At 48.0% G+C, this 26,881-nt stretch overlaps 1 protein-coding gene across 1 annotated transcript; it reads left to right on the top strand.

Annotated features, from left to right (window-relative positions):
• The first annotated feature begins 1,702 nt into the window (after positions 1 to 1,702).
• Positions 1,703 to 26,881, top strand: pdlim4 (PDZ and LIM domain 4). The gene is made up of 7 exons (XM_084698589.1): positions 1,703 to 1,953; positions 7,646 to 7,797; positions 15,109 to 15,193; positions 20,459 to 20,679; positions 21,333 to 21,493; positions 24,325 to 24,469; positions 25,254 to 26,881. The coding sequence occupies exons 1-7, from the start codon at positions 1,861 to 1,863 to the stop codon at positions 25,456 to 25,458; spliced, it is 1,062 nt and encodes a 353-aa protein (XP_084554715.1). The 5' UTR covers positions 1,703 to 1,860; the 3' UTR covers positions 25,459 to 26,881.

The following is a 26,881-nucleotide window of genomic DNA, read 5'->3' as shown; positions in this document are numbered from 1 at the left end:
TCAGAGAACAGATTCATAAAAGGAGGTTAACACAATACAGTTTGAGCCCTGTGGTTGTCTTCCAAATTCATCTGCTTCTAATATTCCACTCAGCATTCCTCTAACCACATGACTTACACTATCGTTTCCATAAATGTATTCATTTCCCCATAGAGGCCTTTAAGCACCAGGGACCGTAATGCCACCATTGTTTTCCACCATGTGTCATACTGTCACACTAACAATTTTCACACTGGGGACATAAATCTGCCACAATCTGCAAGCCACCAAGCCTAAAGCCCATGTACGTCTTTTCATGAATTAAAAATGTTACCAAATGGACATCCGCCAGCAATATATAAAAAATGCTTGTGATTCAAATGCCAAGAAATACAGACAGATTTCACAACACAAAAGGATTTCTAAAGGAAATTAAAACGATTATTCATAGAGTAATGAATATGCATTTTTGGTGAAGACAGAATTTGTGTTTGTGCAATGTCTGCCCAGCCTCAGAAGACGTCATTCTCCAGACACTGAGGGCGTGACAGCTCACAAGTCGCAACACGGATGAATCACCTTTTGCTCGACTCTTTCATTCACATGGCGACCCACTGTACTATGACCTGTAGGTTTAGACTCACTTGAGTGAACCTGGGTTTGTATTCTGGTGATTTCCATGTGGACTGCAGCACACAGAGGTGAACAACACTGGTCTGATCTATCACTCCAAGATGTGTTGTGTGAGTGGTCAGACATTGCAACAAAGGTTTATTCTTCAAAACAGCAACAGGCAGAATACTCACACTAACAAGGGTAAGGACAAGACAAAGACTGGATACAAAACAGGAACCTAAATACACAGAACCAAACAAGACACAGGTGGACATGATAAGACAAGGGAGAACTGAAACCACTCAACGAGACACAGGTGAACGCTAGGGCAGGGCAAAACCAAAAACAGGGGGGCACGGCTGTTGCGTACACCCGCTCACCAACCTTCCTTCTAGTATGTCCTAAATGTAGGCAGGAATCGTGGCTTTAAGATTTCCTTTTTCATGTCCATACCCCAACCCAGATAAACATCTTGACTGGCTTGTCCAAGTCCACTGATGATTGTGTATGACTTGAATAGACAGAGACTATTGCGATTCACTCCTTTCCCTGAATCAATGACAAGTGGCTATAGGTTTCCTCTCGAGTCACTTTGACTCAGGAGGCTCCCAGCCTAGACAGTGTGAATGAATGTGTCATCACGGTGTGAAAGTGTTTCAAAAAGTGTTTCACAAGCCTGCTCTACACTTAATCTTGCTGCAGTGTCAATGACACTAAACTGATCCTCAGTTAGTCATAGTATAATTGCCAAGTAAAATTAGCAGGGGGAGTTTCTCTTTCACTCGATCAATTGGAATAATCCCATATCGCACACTGGCTGAGATACCCTACGTTTAAAATAACCCTGTAATGTTACTCACTTGTCTATCACCTGTAGGTTACAATCAACCTCAAGAATAGTTGGTTTTGTCGACGTCTTAGTGACATGAACGTCATCTAGTTTTTCTTACAAACAAAACATTAAGCGCACATTTTAGACTGCTTGTTGTCTTCCTAAACTCACAAAAGAGTGGACTGTTTCCATGGTGCCTTCCCGTTTAACCCTCCCATTCAAAACTGAGCAAATGAGGCGGTCCAAGCAGTCGGCTTCAGCACAACTCCCCATCACGTCAGAGGCGGCTTCATTATTTAAGTTTGAATCAAGTGGGGAGGAAAGTTTTAGCGACTGGGACTGTGTTGCCTAGCAGCTACTAGGCAGTGGGACCTGGTTAATTTCCACAGATTTTCGCCAAGTATTTTAACGGATATTCTTTCTCTATATCAATTATGCCCCAGACCGTGACTCTGAGCGGACCCTCACCTTGGGGTTTTCGACTGGTGGGAGGAAGGGATTTTAGCACACCGTTAACTATTTCAAGGGTATGTAAAACATTTTTGTGGGTTTATAATTTTTGTTTGGGTACATATTGTATTGTCATACTACAAGTCTCTTTTTAATGCATTTTTTTGTTATATAGAACTAGATGTGTGAACGGCTACCTGACTGCTCGTGGACTATACGCTACGGTGCAATACACCGACTGGTGCGGTGCTTCAGAGTTTATTAACCCTCTGCAACTGCTTCGTGTTGGGACAAGAAGGGCAGGATATGTAGGAATTACACTATAATATTAATATATTTCTGCGTTGCATGAATGGGACATGCCAAAGTATGTGTCGAATCCGTGACCACCATTTTAGCAGATGCCACAATTAAATTCCAGATTAATGTCTCCAAAATTGTTACAAGACCAAATTCCATCTCATTTATGTAATGCAAACTGTGTAGCTTTTATTGTTTTTCAATGTAGGCCAAAATGGCCATTCCTTCCAAATCTGAATCAAAAGTCTTATTTTGTCCTGGTCCCTATAGTAGGTTCTAGAATTGGCAGTAGCCAATATTTAATCTCCCTTTGAGTAAATAGGGCCGGGGGTCCTGCCGTGGGCTGCCGTTGACATTTGTTTTTCATCAGAGATTGTGGTGGCGCTGAGGGGTTCCAGGTGTTGTCTCAGCTGTACTCCTTCCAACCCTTTAACTAGTGCTGCAACCAAAGGTGTTATTTTTCAACGCATATGGGGTGACTGACTTTGGGTCACCTAAAGTGCCCTCTGTGAGTTATGATCAAGCATAGCTCACTTTCAGAAGGACAAACGTCTTGGAGTGGCTAAAGGTATATATTTGTGTGTTCAAGGACATCTTGTCTCAATTATATTTCTGTGAGGTTTTCTGCTAACTTCGATTGGGAATTTCACATTCAATCCATTACTGTCACACAGAATGTCAGGACAGTTAAACAAAAGTGTCAGAACCATCCACAACGATACACATAAAACATTGGAATGCAACCAAATGACCTAAATCAATTGTGCAAGGCAACCCATTAGTTAGAAAATAATCCTAGTTGAACCACCCACAGGGATCGTTATGCTCTACGCTAGATCTATGTTGTCATTCAAGGCTGCTGATGTAGTATGCCCTTTTTCAGAGTGCAAATTATACAATGACAATCGGGGGGGTCAACTTCTTCTCCAGGGCATAAAGTAATATTTATGATTACAGGTAAGAACGATAGATACATTTATCAACGCCCCCGGCTTGTTGTTTTTACCTCTTTCGGGGGGGTCCAAGTCTTTCCGTAATTAGGGGGGTCAAACCCCCCCCGTAATTCGAACCCTGCCCTTCTTGCCATACATCACATTCTCAGTGCATTCTTGGTATACTCCACCAAGACCATAGACTGTGCAGTGGTTACAGCGCTGAACTTGTTATGAGATCCCAAATGTCTCCAGAGGGAATCAGCCCTCACATGGTCCAGAGAATCCTCCCCAGCTGGGAGAGAGAGGAAGCAGACATACTGGATCTGAGGGATGAGACACCCTGCTCTGTTGCGGTAGATTTCTATGTTACACCATGGGGCAGAAGAACCCCCCCCCCCTTTACTATTCCCTCTTGTGAATTTCCCTGAGTTAATGATTTGGAACACCTGCACTCCTAGACAGTGAAAGTTCCGTGTCCCCATAGACTGGCCCACTAGCAGCAGCTGGTTTGGAGCTAAGGTGATAATTTTCCGAGGTTTAGACCAGTAGGCTTTTAGGCATGGACTGATTAATGAGAAGTCTGTTGGCCCTGCGTATATCCAAGTGTCTGGTCTGGGGGTGGGGGTGGGAGAGGGGGGTCGACAAGGTCACTGATGTAATTGACGAAGCATTTTGAGGGGATGTGCTGAAGTTGGCAGCTGTGGGATGGAACCTTGTTAAATTAGTGTCAACTCAACTCTCCATACAAGAGGTGACGCAAGTAGCTAGTTGATGGTGCCAATTTACAAACATGTCTATTCCCGGGGCTAAAGTTCACAAGTGTGTGTCATGTACACACTAAAGTGTCTATGTTCTGGATCATTCTCAAGAAGCCCTTTGACCCCCGATTGTATGACATGGGTCGTCTGGTGATGACGAACAAGCTACTCATTGCACACTGATGGTCATCTACTGGAGTCCTGATGTTGATCCTCTGATAGGTTAAATTTACTTTCCCGAAGAACCTATGGATAGCCTGGAAAGGAATACATCTTTATGGTCTATTTCTCCAAGTTATCTTCTCTTTCTGATCCTATTCTCCACTGAAAATGATTTACTGCGTTTTTTTTCTTGCTGATGCTAATCCATGACTGGTTCTGGTAGCACTGTGCTTAACTAGCTGTCTTGGTGCCCAAAAGCTCAGTAGTTGTCCCTGTGCCACATACCAGAGCAATCCCTGGATCTGACTCAGCCTCATGATCCTCACTGGCTACATGTTATTGGTCGCGACCTATCTGAACTTCACTTTGGCTACATGGCCCTGGCCAGACTTTCTGTCGGCTTTTCCCTTCAGGATGTGAACAGTGAGCTACCTTGCAAACCGGACACACTTGCATTGTACCTCCTGTTTGCGCTGTGAGGCCGGCATACAACGATTCCAGTTCCAATGAACTTTACACAAATGCCACAGATTTACTGCGCTATAAGCACATGCCACTCAGTCAACCATCACATGGCAAAGCGATGACTGAGAAGAACTGTCAATGGAGTGAATTCCCATCTCATCCACAAGAACAGACGCACAAAGTAGAAGGAGGGTTACACACACTCATACAGTCACACAAGCACACACAAGCCCACACTGATGACTAATGTCACAGTCACACACAGCGCTAAAGAGGATTTGCATCATCTCACATAGACTGCTTTGAAGTCCAGAGGCTCTCACTCCAAGCCTCATTAGAGCTTGAGCCAGTTTAGAATTTGACAGCTGCTCTGTGGTTGAAACACGGGCAACACATTCCAGCTCTTTGTTCAGCCTGTGACAATTCAACGTCATTCGGAATTTTGCAACCTAGCGATGTAATGATTTTCCGAAGTGTCGTCAAGACCATGGTTTCAATAGCAAATCCAACCAGCAAACGAAGGCCTTTTGTCAGATGGCCAGATGGTACTTTTACTGTGGTAAGCCTGCCTAGGGTGTGCAGTGGTCAGCCAGGACACAGGCATTCAGCGGTTTCAACACGGTTGTGTGAATGACCATAGCAGTGATATTTGACCATAAGTGAGATTTTCTTAACCAACCAGTGTAACATTAACAGGCATATTTTTTTAAATCCTGGAAGACCCAAATAGATTCTTTCTCTTTACTCTCTCTCAAACACTTGCACATATCCCCATCAGCGGGGAGAGCCAGAACTTGGCAAACCTCAGGGTATTTCAGAGCGACATTATTTTGTCATATGTGAACCACAAACTCTGTTAGTGATCAACTGGCTCATTGTTTACAAGGACCTCCCTATAGAAGCACGCACACTGTTTAGATAAACTGCTCCAGCAACACACGTCTCTGTATTGAGAGCAATCTGTGTTGTAGGTGGTCATATCAGACGATCTGATGCTAGATATTGCATCATGGAGGTTATAATGTTTTGGTGCGAGAGGAGATTCCTCTAATCAGTTCCCACAAAGAGCCTGTGGTGTCTAAATGTTATGATGACATCACCTTTAGGTGTAAAAATAGATAATGATCGTTATCAACATGCCCTGACCCTGTAGTCTGGTACTACTTGTTAGGGTGCAGCAGTCTAAGTGCAATCAATGTAGTACTCCTTTGTGTGTGTGAGACATAGCGTGGAAGCCTCTGGTTCTGTAGATGAACCTCTGAGTGTGTGAGCATGGGAGTGTGCATGCTTGTGTTATGGCTAATTAGAGGCCTGTGTTAAACCCAGAGGGTGAGTGAGTCATTCACAACCGTCTATGGTCTGACCCCGAGGTGGGCTTTGTCCTCTTCCAATAACACATACTCGGCCATGACACGGCACAACCACGTTACCCACAGTGCACCTCTGTTTCACTCGGGCACAGCCTGTCCCAACACACACACACACACTCACACACACACACTCCCCCCTCATGGCTATGACCTCTGTTGCTTACCGGAACTGAGGCAGGGACAAAGAGCGAGTCAGAGGCCGTAAATTAGGAATTCCACAACCGACCACACGACCCAACTATTAGTTGTTCATGGAGCGTGAACTTGTGTGCTTTTCCTCTTAAACTTCTGCTGCCTCATGTTCTTTCCCCCCTGTTGAACTCAGCTGGGTACGGGATTCGTTACAGTATTTCACAGTATTCAATATCTAAATAATCTTGTTTATTTAAATCATTTTGACAACAAATTACATTGTTTATACCAGCATGAAACTTTAGCCATGTTTACACAGCTCATGCTCTCACATCATCACATAGCAGACTGAAATGTTTTCATATTATGCTGTGTGAAAATATAGTTTCAGCACTAGCGTGTGTTCCAAACTTGTAGTTCCAATGATAATAGAGCCTAATAAAACAGCTAGGGAACAGATATTAACATGTGTCGGGAGAGCAAACTGTGATTGATCGAGATCAATTATGTTGACTTCATTTTATTTCTCACCATCTGTCAAATATATTGCTACATGCCTTATGCTGACAGGACCAAAGTGGAGATCCAGTTTTATGTGAACTCTGAGTCTGATAATAAAGTTGAACTGAACAATTCACTGAACTAATGTACAGTACAATACGACCATTTGTCAACCCTACCCCTGTTGTGGTACTGATCATTAAACTAGGGTTAGATTCCAGTTGAATTGAAGGCCTGAATGTCTGTTTAGGTTCCTCAAACACCAGGAATTAAAACTATAATGAATGTTTCCTCCAATTCCTGGTCTGGTATCATGCGGCACATTATGATTGGTCAGCGGGTGGTTTGGTTTCAGCTCCGTCTGACAAATCCAGATGTTTGCTAAACACCACTAGAACGGAAAAGAGATGGGGGCCGGAGTGTGTGGGGGGGGGGGGGGTGAATGGATTGATGATTATGGATAATTGCTGTCATGTGTAAACAAAAGGCTCCATGATGGTACAACATACCCAGTGGGAGTGAGGACCCCCCCGCACACATACCCTCCAGGGTTGATAGGACCTCTGGACCAGCATGCACCAGGGGAGAGAGAGATTGCAGAGAGGAACCTGTTGTGTGTCAGTCAGACAGACAGACGGGGTCCACAGAGCCGTGTGTGAGAGCCCCAGGGGTGGACAACATCTGCTGCGTGGACATGTGCAGAGCAGGAACTCCACTTAGACATGCACGGCGATTTAAAAACACATGCCCAGGTTTCCGTGGATGTGAGTGACGCGACGCTACACAGACAACAGTCAAGGTCTCTGTCGAGCCTGTTGAGAACGCTCCCTTTTACAGGTCCGCTCTTGGAAGAACTTCGCCCTCGTTCGGCTGTAACATCACACCTCATAACTGTCACACTCGGTCTCAACTTGGCCGAATCATGAAAAAAAAATCAAAGTCTAACCACCATACCAGACCAATTTAAGGCTGGAAGTGAACTCGCCCCCCCCCCCCCCCCCCCCCCTCCCTCTTTTTGCTGTGTTCCTGCTCGTGGCCTTCAGGAAAGCTTCAGTTCTGGTCTGACGAACATGACTTCTTATATTTGGTCGGGATGCAGCTCCTTTAACCTCACTAATAACACGTTTCTTTCTCTGTGTGTGGCAGGTCACACCAGGCAGCAAGGCTGCGGTGGGAGACCTGTGTCCTGGTGACACCATCCTGGCCATCAACGGTGACAGCACAGAGACCATGACTCACATGGAGGCTCAGAACCGGATCAAGGCTTGTCTGGAGCAACTCACTCTGGCCATCACCAGGTAGGAGTCACTCCACCAGCTCCAGACCCTTTACGCAACCATAGGCTACAACCCTTCTATTCGAAGAGGGTTAGAATCAACCTTCACGCAGATTACTGTTCAGGCAATGAGTCTTCCATTGTGGAGATCACAATTCTACCTACTGTAGGAATCCATTTGCCAGTCATGTGCTTTCATTTGAATGAAAATGAATCCAGTTGCTGAGGTGTCTTTCCCAGAAAACACAGCACTGTATTTGTGTTTTTGGCAACTCTGTCACACTGTGAGACAGTAAAGGTGATCTGTTGTCATCGCAGCAAAGCGACACTGGATCATACTCAGTGAGGCTTGCTCAGACAGCTGTAAGTCGGAGTAAATGTTCCGTAAGGTGGATATTGCACATTTCAGCAGCTTGTGATTCATGAAATGGCTTCCTCCACTCCTTTCGTTGATGTATCGTTCTCCGTGCAGCATTAGCATGAGTCACTCAGTGAGCGTTTGGGAGGACAGCGAGAAACATACTTTTAGCAACACTGATTCTCTGGCCTAGCAGAAGCCATCAATCCAGAAGGAGAGTTATGTCTGGAAGGCTGAACATGGGATTCTGATGCAGAGAATGAGGCTCTGTTTTGGCTTTGGTGATCTCCGAGGAAAGGAGCTCTCTGTGGTGAGGGAGGGGGGGGGGGGGGGAGGGGGAGGGGGAGAGAATGAACTAGGGAGGGGTTGGTAGAGAGAGGGGGGAAAAGGGAGATGCCAGGATTAAAATGCTTATCTCCTTCTAGGGGCGCATGGAACCCCGTAGCTCCAGAAACAGAAGGCTTTGCGCTGTCTTTACACTTTACAGCATGGATAATCATCTTCATCATTGTTGTGATGTGAAGGGAGAGGGAGCGGTGGAATGAAAGTCGATAACCCCACAGATTAAGCACGTCTTCTCTCCTTATAGGGTAGCAGAGAGTATTTCCAGTGTAGTATGAAGCTCTGCCTACTCTTTGGCAATGGAAATGAGTCGTCATCATCATCTTCACCCTCATCATCCTGAATTCCGACAGTAATCTAACCCTGCCGTTAGCGGAGTGGATAACACAGGATTTCCAAGGCTTCGTGCCTTCAGATGAAATTGTTCCATTTTCCGTTCCGCATGCGTGTTTAAAAAGACACTTCTCCTTTAGACATTAGGCCAGAGGTCTTCAACCCCGGTCCTCAGGGACCCCCTGTCCTGCACGTTTTAGACGTTTCCCTGCTCCAACGCACCTGATTCAAATGAATGGGTTGCTATCGAGTTATGCTGGGGACACACCACAGGATAATCGGGCCGATTTCGGCCCTTCCGATAATCCTAGGTAACACATGTCCCGATTATCTTGATGGTTCCACAGATTTTATCAGATGTTCCCTTGGTGTGAGGTGTGTTAAGAGTGACCACACACTGTAGGAACAAAATGGCTAAATCTACGATTTTTTGTCCTCATGTTTGTGGTCTCTCACAGTTATAAAATCTTATAAGACTTTTACAATTTTTTTGTGTGTCCCCGCATTAGGCAGAAGCCTGTTAACGACCATTCATTTGAATGAGGTGTGTTGGAGCAGGGAAACATCTAAAACGTGCATGAGACAGCAGGTTCTCTCTGAGAGGCTCTTGAGGCACCAGACCAACTTGAAGCACTACATCCACAAAGGAGTGGATGTTTATTCAGGGATACTGCAGGTAGAGCTTCGAGCCAAAATCCTCAAGACCTGACAAGTTGTTTCTTATTTTCAGTTTTCATCCAAAATCTACCCCCCCCCCCCCCATTTATCCAGTGTAAGCCTTCTGATATTAGAATAAATCATTTTGGTGAAATAGCATGCACTCCATAAGAAGAGCACTAGCATGAGCAAACAAGTGGTCATGGTTGACCACTCCCAAGGACCTTGTTAATGTAATGGGTTTTTAATTTGTCCAGTTTTTGTTCTGATATCTTCCGCATTAAGAGATAACATTTAAAGGGGGAGGTCACATGACTGAATGGCGAGAGCCAAGTCCTGGTATCTGCTGGTATGTGACCTCTCTCCCTCTTTCTTTCACTCACTCTCTCCGTCTTTCACTCACTCTCTCTGTCTCTCTCTCTCTCTGCCCTGAGTAATGACACTTCTACTCAATGGCTCCACTGAAGGAGGGATGAAGAGATGGCGCAAGGGAGGGAGGTGTGCTGGGAAGATAAGCAAGGCAGCCTTGGGCCAGCCGAGTTGACCTGAACTGTCAGCTACTGGCATGTGTTTGGAGGCTGGGGGAAAATGCGAGGCTGGGGGTAACGCAAGGCTGGGGGACTTCCAGAGAACAGAGAAGGCAGAAAAGGGGGACATACTGTAAGGCCAGAGAGAAAGAGAGATATGTCGAGAAAGAGAGAGAGGGGAAAATCCACTTGGCTATTAGAATGTAATTTTAGAGCCCAGATCAAGCTGTATTGTTTCACTGGAAATTCAATTACTCAATATAAAGTGTAGCCTAGCATTGAGTTACCCTCACAGGAACCGAGGATATGGACCGGGGCAAGATCCCTCCCTCATGTAATCTCTTTTACATATTTCAACTTCATATAACCGAAGTTGTGAAAGAAACGAAGAAAGGGGCGAAGAAAGAAACCAAGAAATGGGAGCAATTCCTTTCACACATCGAGAAAGGGGTGGAGAACATGATGGATATGGGAAATACCTTAGTTTCTTTACAGTGCACCCTAGATATTTGCTTCAGTTACAAAAAGGACAATGGAATAGGAATGGTGTAGTTTATTAACGGAGCTAGCGGGCATTGTACCATCCGTTCTCCGCGACAATGAAGATCTATTTCAACCTAGGATGACTGGGTACGGAGAGAGGCAGGGCCGTGTCTCACCAAAACATGATGTTTGAGAGAACAACAGGCCGAGCAGATGCCTCATTAAAAGACAAGGAAGAGAGCTGAGGAGACCTGTAATTTGCAGGGGCTGCAATTGGATAAATATATGAGCCCTCACGTCTGCTGTGAACCAAAATTACATTGGTTCCAGCTGAGCTCGAGGCACTCATGCAGAGGAATGTTCCAGAAATGCCTCTGCATCTATTACTTTCATAAGCCCTTTTTTCATATTTATATCCCAACTTAGCGGAGCCCTTTTGGTTGTCCACAATCCACCAACCTCATGAAAGGGCATGAGGCAAATAAATATGTGGACTGGTCTTGGAACAGCTGTTTTGGGGGAAATTACTGCCTTTGAATCAAGAAATGGTATTATGAATAGATTTGTTCTGCTCCAACAAAACTGCTGTGAAAATAGAAATGACCAGCACAAGTGGGAGCCTATCAGATCCAGTCCTTGTTTCATCTCCCCTGCTCACTCTCCTCTGCCGGCCCCGTGCTCTCGGCCCTCAGCTTGTCTCTGTGAGGTCGGGCTCCGCTGCCTCAGTCGGATCCCGAGACCTGTCGCTTTGCGTCGTCTCGTTACCCGGCCCTTACAAACCAGGCCCGTCTCCATGTTTGGTGTGGCGTCAGAGCGAGACGTGACCATGTGACGTGACCATGTGACGAAGCCTGGCTCAGGCTCTCTGTGGATCTTCAGCCCATCCAGACCCGTGAAGACATGTCCCAGCTGTTAGGAAAACCTCCTCTCCACCCTCCTACCCCCCCCCCCCCACCCCTTTCCTTGAGTAAAGAGGTGGTCACAGAGAGCTTGGAGGGAGATGATGGTTAGTACTTTCCACGAGTGGTCTGGTCAGGGCCTTCGGAAAGAGTCCTGCCGGTCTGGCAGGTTACACGGAGTGAGTCATGAGACCTGGGCCATGCGTGTGTGAACACAGAGAGGAGGGAGAGGGAGAGAGAGAGGAGGTAGAGAGAGAAGAGGTAGAGAGAGAGGAGGGGGAGAGAAGAGAGAGAGAGAGAGAGAGAGAGAGAGAGAGGTAGAGAGAGAGGAGGTAGAGAGAGAGGAGGTAGAGAGAGAGAGAGAGAGAGAGGAGGTAGAGAGAGAGAGGAGGTAGAGAGAGAGAGGAGGTAGAGAGAGAGAGGAGGTAGAGAGAGAGAGAGGAGGGAGAGAGAGAGAGGAGGGAGAGAGAGAGAGGAGGGAGAGAGAGAGAGGAGGTAGAGAGAGAGAGGAGAGAGAGAGGAGAGGTAGAGAGAGAGAGAGAGAGGAGGTAGAGCGAGAGAGGAGGTAGAGCGAGAGAGGAGGTAGAGCGAGAGAGGAGGTGGAGAGAGAGAGGAGGGAGAGAGAGAGAGGAGGGAGAGAGAGAGAGGGAGGGAGAGAGAGAGAGAGGGAGAGAGAGAGAGAGAAGAGGTAGAGAGAGAGAAGAGGTAGAGAGAGAGAGAGAGAGAGAGAGAGAGAGGAGGGAGGGAGAGGGGGAGAGAAAGAGACAAAGAGAGAAAAGGAGAAAGCAAGAAGGAGACGGAGGGAGAAGAAAGTCTAACAGCAGCAGGGGAGGCTTGGTCTCTGGTGTCCTGGTCTGGTGTCCTGGTCTGACTGCATAACCAGTGACTCAGAGTTATGGAATTATGAATGGGGGGGATAAGAACATGAGATCACAAGCACACTCACTCACAGTACCTATAGCCTCCCAAGGCTTCTTCCTTTTCTGTGGTCATAATCAGGACATCAAGGGAACTATTGGGTCCTGGGGGGTGAGTATGAGGTTGTCGGTGAGGGGGAGGCAGAGGGAAGGGGAGGCAGGAGGAGGAGACCACAGCCTTGCCACTGCCATTGATCTTGCCCTCCCCCAGACGGTTGGATCTGCTAAGTGACCCCCGGGTCTAATGGAAAGACCCCATCAGGGGTGTCTAAAGGACACTGTCTCCCACTTCAGAGGGAACATTTGATCCCCTCTCATCTTACCAATAACAGAGCAACAGTTTGATAGCTTTGATTTATGGCAAACACTGTGTTATCAAAAGACCGGCTCCATCCAGTTGCGATGCCTTTTCATAGCAAAGCAAAGACCTTCTGATGAACTCGGGATGATGGGAGACTCTGTGTTCTTGATCGGCATCTCAAGTCAAGGGTACACGCTCTGCTCTCTCCGCGTGTAGAGTCGTGTTAGGATCCGACCCAGCCAAAGTAAACCGTCCTGCACCTCGAAAACCAAATTTCACGAACGAGGAAATTAAATCCAGCAGAGTCCTGAAGGCAGAGATTGGGGGGAAAAAGGGGAAAATATGACCACGGGAACATTTGACTGTCATCATGATGACCTGAGAGTGGGCCTCAAAACGGGCTCCCTCACCCCTTCCCACTCCTTCCGTCCTCTCTCTCTGTTTCTCGCTCTTTCACTCTCTCCCACTCTCTCTCACTCTCTCCAACTCTCTCTCGCTCCAACTCTCAATCTCTATCTCTCCCTGCCTCTTTCTCACTCTCTATCTTTATCCCCATCCTTGGCACTCAGACCTGGGAGAGAGGCGGAGGGTGGGGGAGGGGGGGTTACATTGGCCGGAGCTGGACTCCACAGCTCGACTCCTCCACAGACCATGTTAGCTAATCCCTCACACCCTGACTCCATATTAGAAGACATGCTGCACTGGCCAAGGAGCGAACAATACGCTTCATTGTGACCCTTGTGTCGGTGCGTAGCAGACTGTGTCTGTCTGCTCGCTTGCACTGTCCTCTTCTCAGAGTTTCCACTCAGACATCTTAAGCTCTGTCTCTATCAGTTATATGTTCTATGGGTCTTTGTACCCAGCAAATGTCATTTCATTTCCCACCGATTAACTTCTACAACAGCGCATTATTCTGTAACCGTTGAACCGAACTGTCAGCGATGTTCAGGCCTGTGTTCTAAGATGGGAGGGAGGGATAGGTCATCTCCATGGTAACGTCCGTCCCACGCACCTCTGTGGCTCGTCAATCAACCACTCGGCGCCCACAGCCAGGCCTTGATAGGAACACCTCCTCCGTGTCTCATATCTGAGGCATTGCCTCACCCAGACGCTGCCATGTCAGCTGAGAACGCCATGACCTCACCCTCCGCCCATCAGGTTTCCACCAGAGGGGTTGACACACACACACACACACACACATCTCTTTGTTGCCTTCTGTTGCTGTATTAAAGGACTGTGTTGACATGTATATGCTAATGAGGGACTGACCTCGAGGAGAAAGAAGTTTCTGGAAGGAATCGCTCGCGCACACACTCGCATACACACACACACACACACACACACACACACACATACACTTATGCTAGTCTGTGGCTCGCATATGGTCTGATGCCATGCCCTTTTTGAAAGTTGGTAGCTTTCCCATATCCAGAACTGTAACAACAAATGCTCTAGCAACTGGGTTTTCTAACACATGCCAACAAAGTATTTGTCTCCTGAAGAAATTCAGAAAGAGTAACTCATTCGTCTTACAGAGTTTCACACTGTGCAGACAACTCCATTTATATCCTGCCCCCCCCCCCCCCCCCCCCGAGCAGTGTGCCATTAAACACACCATATAACGCGGTTTCAAATGAATTGCATGGTTTTAAATTGCCCTATCGTTTTTTATGACAGATTCTAAATCGCGCTAAAGTAGTTATTTCACTAGGTCTGGGTTATGTATACTGTATTGTACATGGTATGTCAGTCAGGGCCAGTTAGAATAAATATACAGTAGCCATCTCAACTCTGTCATGTTGTGAAGAGTTTATAGCATAATAGCAAGAGGTTACCCCTAAATGCCAACGTTAGAAATCTGAGGGAACATCTGACCACAGATGGCTAGGTCAATCCTAGGTCGTTACTAGATAATGACTAGAAAATGAGTGATTGGAAGGGAATTGCCAGTATTTGTAAAAAACAATACAAAAAGTGTACTGTGACAGCTTTGCATTTTGCCAAGGATGGGGAATTCATACTTGCGCTTTATGAAGTGAAGATGGTTGTATCATTAAACTCTGGCTTGAAGGCTCCTGTGTCCATCTCTGCATGTTTAGTCTGCCAAACAGAAAAGCATGCTGGGAAACCTGTCACTGGATACTGTGTAAAACGCAGAGATGAAGCTTGTGTTGGAGCATAATTTGATGCCACGACTGTACCACTAATATTCAGCAGCGGTTAGTGGTATTAGTATAAAAGTTAAAGTCATCATCTTTTTTCGCTTGCTATACTTAACTGCATCGTGGTAAAAGTATATTGAATTGGAACCTTTTTTTATATATTTTTTTAATTCCATGATCGGAGAGTCACATCCTATCCCAGCCTGATTTGGCAGCAACTTTTGAGTCACTGCCGTGAGTGCGCAAAGCTGGATACTGGCAGACAGAACAGCCTGTTACCGCCTGGGGGATCGTGAGATGATGAAGGGACATTGTTGATCTAACAAGCCCTCTTTCCTGTGTATTGTCTTACAGGTCAGGAGACAAAGTCTGGTCTCCGACGGTTATTGAAGATGGCAAGACAAGTCCGTACATGGCCGCGCTGGAGGCTGACTCGCAGGTATGAACATGTTGTTTGGTTTGCCAAGACGATTAATGTTGCTAATGCGTTGTTCCCATGATCAACATAAGATAATGGCTCATTATTAGCACGTTGGCAAAAACTGAAATACTGCGAAGCGTTGCTTGTTCTTTAAGAATAGAGACGGATATCCAGGCAAGATGAGCTCTAGTAGTGGAACTCTTCCTCAGACTTTCAGAGAATCTACTGAACAGGAAGAAACCCACTGTTACCGAAACCAACAATGAGAGCATTGTGGTCTAGATATTTGAGAAATGACCGGTCATCTTGTATTGTAGTCGGTGTTAGGCCTATTTCAAATGCCTCCGTTCCCTTCAAGATTCTCGTTGGCTGGTCTGAATGGTGACAAAGGCCTGAAATGAAATCTGTCAGTCAGTCCATCAATTGAAGAGGGACACCCGACACACAAGACAGATATTAGGTTCCCCTCAGCAGACATGCTGCTATACATTTGAGTAGAAGACTTGTGAATGAATAGGTTTTGTATACAGGTTTCTAGTGTCTGGGAACAGTGATTTGAGTCCTCTTTGTCTTTTCAGCATGGATTCCAAAAAGACTTCACGGTCAGTTAACTTTGTGGTGGTCAGAGTACAATTCCCTCTTCTGAAGATCTCAACTGTAAATATTTGGAATGGTTGAGAGTAATGGCTGATTTATGGCCCATGCAAATATGGTAGTAATAATGTATAAATCTGCTCAGTGATGGATGAGGAGAAGGACGACCACATTCAAGTCTCCAGACAGGCAGATTCCCCCTCAGAGGATCCTGGGAGTTGTAGTATTTCACCATCTCAACACAAGCCTGAGTCTTGTCTTGATTAACGTCAGGAAATACCAGACCTGAGTGAGGGGAACCATCAACTCTGTATACACAAACAGAGCTGTGACACGCAACGCTACCTATGGCTGTGGTGTAATCTGAGGAAGCCGAGTTTGCCCCTCTCTTTCGATCCCCTCTCTTCCTCTTGCAGCAGAAGGTGGAGAGCTTGAGGTACTGTAGATCTTATCCACCCCACGGTAACTCGCTAAAATGCCTCGGATGTCTTTTTACTGAATCTACTGAATCTCTTCAGTTCCATGTGCTTTAGGTTGTCCCGTGTGGATATGAGAGTTTCCACATGGAGGTCAGTGATCAACCATGGCCAGTTCCTGCTGGGGCCTTCCACTCCTTGACGGAGTCCGCCCGCCATCAAACACAATAGACACATTACACATGGCTTCCCTCTCCTAGTCTGACTGGAAAGTCCGACCCCGCATCCGGGAATGAACTGTGAGCAGGCAGGAAGTGACACGCGGATACACTGTCGGTTGTTTCCTTAAACAAGAGCCATGGGAGATTCTCATGATGTTCAACGAGTGAACCTGTTGGATATGAGTCCGACAAGTTATGACAACGGAGCTATTTCTGTCACTTTCGCTTTGGAAAAAGGGGAACTCTGGAGGGAGGCGTTCATTATTTCCGAGGCCTCTTATTGTTAGCAGACACTGATATCCTCAGTTTACCAGAATTGATGATGACTTACGATGAAAAAGTCATGACATTTTGGGGAAACTTCAAATAAATCAATTGTCAACGTGGAGATTTTTGTCCATAGATTCATTCCACGATGGCCCATCAGTGGGATAGAAACGATGTGGCTTAGCGGTGATGGGCCTTGGAAAGTCTGGGGGCCTGAGAAATGCGGAAGCCCCCTGTTGGATCACACGTCACCAAGGTTCCATTCTCAAGCTGTGCAGCCGAGCTGGCAGGAGGCAGAGAATTCTCCCTCTCTCACACTGCTCACATTTATGAGAGCTGACAGCTCGGTGCTCTGCATGACTTAAGACTGTAATTCTCTCGCTGCTTGGAATTTGTTTTACTTGAGAGAAATCTGTATGATACAGGATCTCTTTTATGAATGGAGCACGTCTCAAGTCTTCCAGGATCTGTCAGGCGCAATCCTCTTTGTTCTCGATCGACATCCCCAGTATCTTAACGGCACTGTCCAATAGCATCGTGGCCAATACATTAAGTACAAGGTTATTAGATTCAGCTGTACATATGTGTGTGAATACCATATTGAGTGCCTGCTGTCTGCCAAAACTGTTTAGTGGTTCAATTAAAATGTTATCCCCCTGCCAAGCACATACCAACGCACTTCTATTAAAAGGTCTCTTTCAGTGGGCCACAATCATGCAGGGCCATTTAGCTCGCCCACTTGTGACCCCACTTATTTGCTTGTTTGTGTGCAGCCCTGGATGAAGTCATTTACTAATCAGGCGGTAATCCCCCCCCCCAGAAACGTCCAAGTCTGTATTTGGGTTGGCCCTCCGAGGGCGCCCCTGCCTGTCAGCACGCCAGGGAGCGGATGGGGTCGTGGAGAGCACTGTGCTGGGCCAGCCAGTCCACCGGCTGTCTCCCTCCCTCCTGCCAGACAAGCAGGCAGGCAGGCAGGACCCAGACCAGCCGGCCTCCCTCCCTCCCCACACCCCGGCACCCTGGGATAGGACCAGGGACCATAAAGGGCTGGTTGTGTTTGGTTAGCGGTGCAAAGCGCCATGTGAAAAGCTTAATTTCTCTGTTCTGGGACCGACCATAGAGAGTTTGAGGGAGGTAAGGACCAGCAGAGAGAGCCTGGGGGAGGGGGAGAGAGGGGAAGGATTTGGGGGTAGACTGTCCGGTAAGGAGGGCTAAGGGCTTAGTCAAAGGCAGACATATGATTTCAATTAGGCCTCAACCCCTCCTTTCCCCCCTCTTCTCCTCCTCCTCTCCTCTCCCTGACCAGACTACTGAGGTGAGTGGGCTCTGAGGTACCAGCAGTAAATTAACTGCCCCCCCTCCCTCCCTCCGGTCTGTATTATAAGAGGAGCTTTTAGCCTGGGTGATGGACCCAGGGGGGCTACTGTGGTCCTGTATAAACAGACCCCCACTGGCATACATGTATTCACACACACACACACACACACACACACACACACACAGGGGTTCATACATACACCCAGACACGCACACCCGCACGCTCCTGCATACATACACCCCCAAGCTCTGCAGGCAGTCACCCAGATCCTTCAGGCCATGCTTGGCTAGCATTGTAAAACAGGTCAGTGAAATTTGACAACGTTCAGAATTTACGAGCAGACAGAACTGCCTCCCATAAATAGCTTTGTCTCTTCTTCTGGAGGCACGGCAGGGAGAAAGAAGCAATGCAGTAGATCATCTCCAATCACGATCCAATAGTTCACGATTCTTTGTTGGAGAGTTGTTGAGAAACAGAAATGAGGTTCATTGGATGTTAAAACACTGTGCTCAGACCTTGCGTGGTCATAGCAATGCAAAACAACTTTTGCCTTCATTCAGCAAAACCAAATAAGGTTACAAGGTGATATACTAAGAGATTAGATATGACAGTCATACAATAGGTGTGCAGCAGAGGGGGAATGTCATCACGAGGTACGACCGCCATTATATGAGTTGTAAATGTGGCATTTTGAGAACCACCACTGCAGCTCTGCTCAGGTAAAATAAATCACTTTTAATGTTGCGGCTGGCTTGCACTGATTTATTTAATGAAAATAATGGTCGCTTCAATACCTGTGAGCGACTTGAAAGCACTTACAGCCCCTGAATGTTACCAAACCGGCATTTTTACAAGCTCTGCACCAGATGTTCTGCCTTGTAAATCTGCCGTTGTCTCCAAGCAAATATCTATCTGCAACAGGCGCTAGGCTGGGGAAGAGCATGAAAAACCAGTGTGCTGAATCCGAAAGTCCGTCTGTGCCACGGAAGACGGTCTGAAATGTACTCCCCCCCCCCCCCCCGGAACACAGAGCCAAATGTCTTCCTCATTGTGTTAATGTGAAAATGGTTACATGAAACAGACAACACTGCAAACAAAAATCTTCCCATTCCTTTGCTCTGCCTGCCAGATGATGACAGATTTGACATTTTCCTTCATTAAGGCGTTTGGAATTGCCAGGGTGTTTGCCAAGCCTTTCAGCAGTCCTGTCAGTTTCACTCGAGTGAGATTGAGACTCGATGATCCCTCTCCGGCCAGCGGAGAGGCAGGCGAGCGCTGGAGCCCGTCCACACGTCATGTTTACACAGATTAAAGAAGTCATAAAGGGAGAAAGTTTACTGTCATGTCACTGCAGGAACACTCGGTAAGAAGATCCTTGCTGCTTTCGATGCTCTCCTCCCTTCTCTCATGTCGCTTCCAAGACGTGCAGAAGCAGATCCGCTGGCGATACAGTTACTGATGCTTATCAGCGAGCGGGTTCGCTGAATGACGAGTGAAAAGGAAACGTAAGGAGAGAAACAGACGACTGGAGGCCGGAGACTCACCCTGACAGACCTCCACTTGTCACCTACTTTAGAGCTGTTTGTCTGGGAGGGGGAGGATGCCTGCGGGGGGGGGGGGGGGGGCGGCGTGTGGTGCTCTGGGTGTCTGAAGTGGGGAAAGAGGAACGAGGGGCAGACATGGGTCATGCCCTGAAGGATGAGGGGGGGTCTGGGGTCGGAGGGTTCGGCCCGTCAGGAGTGTGGTGGGGGGGGGGGGGGGGGCTTGAGATATGGCCCAAGTCCAGTGCCTGGGATGTGGATGGGTCGGCCTGAGAGGGGCTGGGTGGTGATTAGAGAGATGGGCCGTGTGTGGGTGGTCTGGGGGGAGGGGGGAGGGGGCGAGGACCGTGCAGCCCACATCTGCTGAGATGACTGTTCTGTCTGGAGAGGCTATGAGAGCCCCGCTTCCTACTGGGAACACACACACACACACATACACTTTCTCTCTTTCTCTCTCATCAACATTCCTAGAATGACAATGGATGTCTCCAGTTCTCTCGTTGCACTACTTTGAACAAGTCACTGTGGTTCCTGATCGGTTTACAGTATAGTTTGGGAGGAAGTCCAAATCAGCTCCTTCAAACTGCTATCTGGCTCCAAAACAGAGAAATAACATACATGTCTGACTGTCTCGCATGGCACAATATATCATGACATTATCATAAAACACACACCACTTAATCTGAAGTCTGGCAGGCGAGGTGGGCTCGCTCACACGCACGCACGCTACAGTATCTATAATGGTAAACAGATCTACGCGGTGGTGTCTGTGACAGTGTTTAATCCTCTTTGCAAACCTGAACCACCTTTTGCCTAAACACCTCCATGCCACAGACATCCTAAGAACCAGTCATTTTGTTTGAACCCAAAGCCCGTAGAGACGGGGACACGTCTTCTGACCTCTCCTCCTCTCTTTGGTTTTCCAGAACTTCCGTCCCATCAGCAGTGGCTCCAGCCGGAAGCCTTCCTACACCCCCGAGCCCCCGCAGCTCAGCCACGCCAACGGCAACGGGCACGGCAACGGCTACGGCAGACCCAGCAACGGGCAGTACAACAACCCAGCCAGCCTGTACGGCAGCAACGGCAGCAGCGGAGACCGAACCCTGCCCAAACAAATGGGAGGCCTCAGCCTCAGTGCCACACACAGGTCAGCCTCACAACATCCACACACCCACAGTCACAAAACAAATAAGCATACACCCATATGAGTTACACGTGCACACAAACACACACACACACGTCGAGTTGGACTGGAAAAGCCATTTGTTATGGCAGGGGGCCCCTCGGGAGTGTGATAGATGTGTGTGCCGTCCCAGGACACAACCTCTGGGGCAACGTTCCCCCGCTCTGAATGTTCCACTGCCTCGGTCCCCTCGACCCTCACCTATACTGTACCGTCACAGGCTGCCGTGGCAACGCAGGCATGCTGCAGGCCGAACGCATGAATCATGATCCGTGAGGATGTTCTCAGAGCGATGGGAAACGTTGGGCCCTGGGACGGGGCAGGGCTGTGCCGGGTCTGGGCCGAGCCTGCCAAACAGTCAATGGTCTAGATCTCCTGTTTGGACTGGGGATTCCAGAGAGATCAACCCACAGACGTGGCGTTGGATCACATGATCCTGCAAGACTGGCCTCGTGTCTGGGTTCACGTGCGTCTGTCGAGCGGACTGCCTCGGCGAAAAACGCTTGCGTCAAGTCAGCACGCTGCTAGCGGCCCTGAAAGGCTTTCATCCAACTGTAGCCAACGGCCCCTCGACGTCTTATCTTTCAAATCTCCCCCTTGCCTGTCCTCTCTCTCAGCCCAGAGCCGCCCATGCAGTCCCCGGGGAGCCGGAACGGGTTCGAGGCGGCCGAGTCGGACGTCTACAAGATGCTCCAGGACCCCGAGGAGCCCATCTCGGCCCCCAAACAGTCGGGCTCCTTCAAGTACCTGCAGGGCATCCTGGAGGCCGAGGACGGAGGTAGGAGCTCCCCCCCCCCCTTCACCAGCCCTGCTCTGTTAGCCCATGCATTCAGGCTGCTTGTACAAGTCGTTCAACACTGGGTTGACATATGGAACGTGTTTGTATATGTACGTTGGAAATTTGTGTTTGTATACTTTGGGCTAAATATTTTCCCCCGTGCGAGTGGAGTTTGTGATTCCTTCCAGCCGCAGTACCACGGTGTGGCTTTGCACGGCTCGACCTCGGCAGAGGCCGGCTGGCAAAGATTTCCTTTTATAGAGAGAGGGAGCTCTGGGAAAGCTATGGGGATAAGGTGGGAAGACCTCCTAAGCCTGTTTATTGCAAAACAACCTTCCGAAAGACAATAAACGGGAGAAATATGACTGTGTGTCTTTCGACCACTTCACATTCCAAAGTCAGTCCGAAAGTTCAGACACGGTGTCTGGACTTTGAGATGTCATGTGACGTACCCGGTGGCAGGGGTCGCAGGGGTCGGGCTAATCCCTGCAACAAAAACACTGGAGGGTTCATTTCACATGCACCAGATTGTTACAACACAATCGGTTGACATGGGCAGCTTTGACCACGTTCTGGAGATGCCTTCATTGGTGATGAGACCTTTTTGTGTCCGGTATGTTCCGTTACATTCCATTACTGATCCGGCTACAGCTTCCCCCTCGTCCGGGGCCAGTGCTTTGAACCTGGCGGTCCAAACAGACAGGATAATCCATGGGACAAGGCGTGCTCCCGGCCAAGCTACTTGAGAATGTTTTGGTCCAGTGCCAGTTCATGTTATTCTTTGAATTTGGTGCTAATCGCTAGCAGGTGTTAAAAAGGATTAAGAGAGGGAGAAGCCAGTAATGGTTTCAACAGAATTAGATTCAACCCCAACACCACACCGTAGACGTCCTGTCAGGTGTCTGTTATGGCTGAAGGAGGCTTTGTTGACTGACATCGTGGTTCATCTAATCCTCTGTTGAGTCAGAGATACACCTGGGATCCACACCTATTGGATCCAGACTCCTCTCCAAAGCCCTTCCTGTCTCTCTATTGTCTCTCCTCAGTCAGTGTGAAAGACAACCTGGTTGAACCATCGCTGCTGCCTGCGTATCAAAGCTCCGACCCCAGGCACAATGTGACGAGGTTCGGGACGTTTACGTGCGTGAGGTGGGTGTTATCCCAGGCTAGATGGATGACGAGGACCTATCGAGTTGGGAATGAACAAAAGACAAGCACGGTGGTGGACGCAGCTTGGGTTTTGGTCCTCCTTCGTCAGAGGGCAGCTCCTGTTTTGAATGAGCTGGCTTCCCGTGGAGTTGGCTTGAAGAAAGAGAAAACATGTGAGGGGTTTCTGAGTCCCACAGGCGCTGGCCAGCTGTGTTGGCAGTTTTGATGGGGGAGTGGCAGGGTGCCAGTTAGGCTCCTCCTGTTGCTCCTCAATCAACCGTCTGTTCCCTCAATTACTGGTCAGGAGGAGGCGTTAGCCTGGAGGAACCTGACCCCCAGGTCTAAGGTTGGAGGCACAAGAATCTCTGAGGGTCTTTGGGATCATTTAAGCAGTGACTGATACCTTTCTATTTTGGCTCCTGACTTTCCTAGGTGGTTTAAAGGCATATTACGTTGGTATAGATGAAGTTACAAAGTGTATCATTTTGTTTATTTCTAGAGAACATGACCCCTCCCCCCATTTACCATTGGGGTTGTGTGGTGTAGTAAATGTCTGTACTACATCAACTCTGACAAATGGATGGAAACTCCTGTTTTAGTGCACAGATAACCTGATCTGCAGCTTCAGGGGGAACAAGTATGCTAGTCCATCGTTAAGATATCCATCAAGTTAAAGATCCTCTTCCAGACACTGTAGAAAGCAACAGTATAAAACAGAGATAGAGATCAATTCTGCCTGTCTGGTTTATGGGACAGAGATGAAGTGATTGGACACACACACACACACACACACTTCTCAAATGATACACTGAAGGCTAAATACCGTTTTGGTCTCAGTCAATCTGTATTTACGGTCTGTTGTGAGTACAGCTCTTCTCCCTCTCCTGGGAATATCATTTAGAATTCCCTCGCAGCGCTGGTAATTGTGTGAATGAGACTGTAAGATTGTAAACCAACGCAGTATACAAATACACCTTCATTATTCCTCACGCCTTTTAAAAGTTCAAGCGGTGCCAGGTGGTTGGCGGCTGTGGCTACAGTATATGGTCGGCAGCCTGCTGGGTAACAGCTCTATTGGCACAGCATCAGTGAGCAGACCGTGAGTGTTACAACTGAAGCCCAGAAGGGCTCAGTGAGATTGTAGCAGGCCAGTGTGATGGTCGGGCCTGAGCGTAGGTGATGTTTGTTCCGCCAGCTGCCACTGTCTCAAACTAATTGATGTGTTCCTGCCTTGGCAACTGGGCAAAGAAAAGCGCTATCTGAAGGGGTGAATGGACGGAGCGAGCGAGGGGAAAGAAGGGTGGGAAGGGAGATTGATGGAAGGATGAAAGACAGAAAGAGGGATGGTGAACGAAAGCGAGTCGGAGGAGAGCGAGGGAGGGAGGGGTTGGCCCCGTGCCTGTGTTCCTGCCCTGGCCCCAGGTCCTGGGGGGGGGGGGTGTGTGACACCTCCCTGTTAAGGGGAGGCTTGATGAGCGATGGATGTGCTGAACGGGAGCTGACCTCCGCGTTTCCCAGAGCGAGGTGGGAGGAACGCCAATCCCTCCTCTCACCCCCATGGCTGACGAGTGCCCCCTTTTCCCCGATCGTCGACCTGGAAACCCGGCCCGTTTTGGAGTGGGTGTGTGCATCTACAGACAAGCCTGGGAACTTCACGTGTGTGTGTGTGTGTGTGTCCACAGGTGTGTCTCCCACAGACAGAATGAGAGGCCTGAGGTCTCCTGTCAGGTCTCCTGTCCCCAAGCTGGGCAGCCCCATCCCCACCAGCAGCTCCATGCCCCCCCTCCAGAAACTCCCCCAGTGTACCCGCTGCTGCAGCGGCATCGTGTGAGTACCCCCCCCCCCCCCCGACCCTCACCAACCCACACCACCCTACTGCAACACCACAGCGCCTATCAGTTTAGGTTAGTGAGGCAGTTGGGAGTTCTGCTCCTTCGTCAGGCTACACCATAAAAGATGATCACTGAGTGAGTTAACTAACTCTGTATCTAGGGGGCCTTGACACACCAAGTGCACAGGACTCCAGCTAGACCTGCAGCAACAGGCCCTGGTCCTCACAACCAAACAGGAGAAACAATCTCCATATATCACTTTTAATGATTAAACCCAACCCTCCACGCCCACACCTGCCGGGGGAACTGAGAGGTGGCGGTAATCCCCCTCGCCGCGAAGGCACCCTGGGTAAACAGTGATGTCATCCAGGCGAGCTGGCGAACAAGAGGCTGCTGTGGAAGTGTGGCACAATGGGGCTGTTATGAGAGCGTTTACACAAGGCTTTTAGACTCCAGCACTTTATCTCCATGCAGCGCTCACCTTTAGACGGCTGGAACACCAGATAAAGAGCTATTCAAAATCCACGAATGGTTATAGGGGTTATAAACAGAATTCAGGTCACTCTGATAATGTAAATGTGGTGGTGGGTGCCATGAATGCAAGTCACACACTGGCACCGGTAGCCTATCATGTGTACTTGGGAGAAGAAAAAAAACTGGTGATATCGCAATACCTATTCAATCCTATTAACATCCGGAACATGTGGTTTGTCAAGTATTCAAATAAATCGATGCTGGTCTAATAAAGGCTGTGCTCTTGGCTCTGTGTGTCCCTACAGAGGCACCATAGTGAAGGCCAGGGACAAGCTGTACCACCCCGACTGTTTCATGTGTGACGACTGCGGCGTCAACCTCAAACAGAGGGGCTACTTCTTCATCGAGGACAGCTTGTACTGCGAGATCCACGCCATGGCGCGCGTGCAGCCGCCCGAGGGCTACGACGTGGTGGCCGTCTACCCCAACTCGAAAGTGGAACTGGTCTGAGCGACGGAACGACCCGCCCCGCCCCTCCCCGCCCGATCTCTCCGGCCTTCTGATTCCGTCCCCTCGTCCTCCCACACGCGCCTCTTTCCCCCAGAGAGGCGCTTGATGCCCAGTAGCAAATTGGTTAAGTGCTTTGTGGCCTGTTGGAGGAACGTGTGGGATGCCGTACCATCACTACCGTATGTATCAGATCCAGCTGTCGTCTTCCAATTCAATAGATAACCTTTGATTTTATTCGCAGTTTTCAGTGGCTACTCATTTCTAATTCTCAAACTTGTGCTAGGATGGAATGCCAACTGTGAGAGGCGACGGGGAAGGTGTTTTAGGTCTGGTTTGACCTGTTTCATATTTACACTACAGTCTGATATTATCTGTCTGATCAACATTTATTACAAGTTTTCACGCCTGCTGACATTTTAGGGTCTTTTTGATTCTACCAAAAACAGCCTCTCTGCTCATAGCATTTGTTTAGCCGACTGATGTGATATTTCACGTGGGCCAACTCTGAGGTAAATCCTGCTGGTAAATGGGTCAAAAAATAGACTTTCACCACATCTCACTCGGTAGAAGACACCCGGATCTTTATGACAGCATTCCTGTTTGATACCAGACAGCTGCTGGTCTCTTCCACCGTGGAGGGATTCTGGGACAGGAGACGAAGATACGGAGGATGTCTAAACCCAGCTCCAGGATCTTCTAAGACGAACATGTGGGAATGATATTCATTTGTAAAGGTTTTTCTGGCAAACTATGTGCAGTGCAGTTCTTATTGGCTGGCTAGCATTTGGAAGGGTGATATTATTTTCCATGTATGAGTTAAAATATCTAGTCTGCAGCCAGCTTCAGTAATATACTTCAACATTTCCTGTGAGAGTGAAGCGGGGGAGGGGTGGTGAGGTGGGAGGTGTGGGGGAGGGCATTTATGTGTTTTTGGAAGGTGACAGAAATGATCGTGCTGAGTGCCTAAAAAAGTAATTACTTAAACATGTGACCATGTATCTCAGCTTGGGGAATAGCAAGCAGTGATCTGAAGTGGTAAGATGAATTGTTTTGTAGAGTCTAGAGTCTTTTTTAAACTACTTTTGATTCAAAAAATAGAAAAACACAAACTGTCAGGGCTAATTCTGGTTGTCCTCAGTGCTGGGACACTTCCCCAGTGTCTTTTGCTGTAAATTATATGAAATTTATATTGCCTTCATGTTGGTTTTCTAATTTCCTGAGTATTGTACATATTCTTTTCAACATGGCTGTCTTAACAAACATAACATGTCAGTTTTTTTTCACACCCTCCTTGTCCTTCAATACTTGCCATGTGCAGGCCCAGAACCCTCTTCATGTCTTTAACTTATTGTTTTATCTTTGTTCTGGTTCCTCTACTCTTGTTTTTTAAAGATATAATAAAGCGAGGAATGTATTAAAATCA

The sequence above is a fragment of the Hypomesus nipponensis genome, chromosome 5 (assembly GCF_054491055.1).
Source record: "Hypomesus nipponensis isolate SF chromosome 5, ASM5449105v1, whole genome shotgun sequence".
NCBI classification, from domain to species: domain Eukaryota; kingdom Metazoa; phylum Chordata; class Actinopteri; order Osmeriformes; family Osmeridae; genus Hypomesus; species Hypomesus nipponensis.
Note: the sequence above shows the minus strand (reverse complement) of the source record. Positions and strands in the feature narration are given on the sequence as shown.

What these genes read in the sequence shown, in the direction of transcription:
- pdlim4 (XM_084698589.1), top strand. Translation starts at nt 1,861, where the DNA reads ATGCCCCAGACCGTGACTCTGAGCGGACCCTCACCTTGGGGTTTTCGA. An exon ending in CTCACTCTGGCCATCACCAG is followed by an intron (nt 7,798 to 15,108) that starts GTAGGAGTCACT and finishes ATTGTCTTACAG; the next exon opens with GTCAGGAGACAAAGTCTGGT. An exon ending in CCTGGAGGCCGAGGACGGAG is followed by an intron (nt 21,494 to 24,324) that starts GTAGGAGCTCCC and finishes GTGTGTCCACAG; the next exon opens with GTGTGTCTCCCACAGACAGA.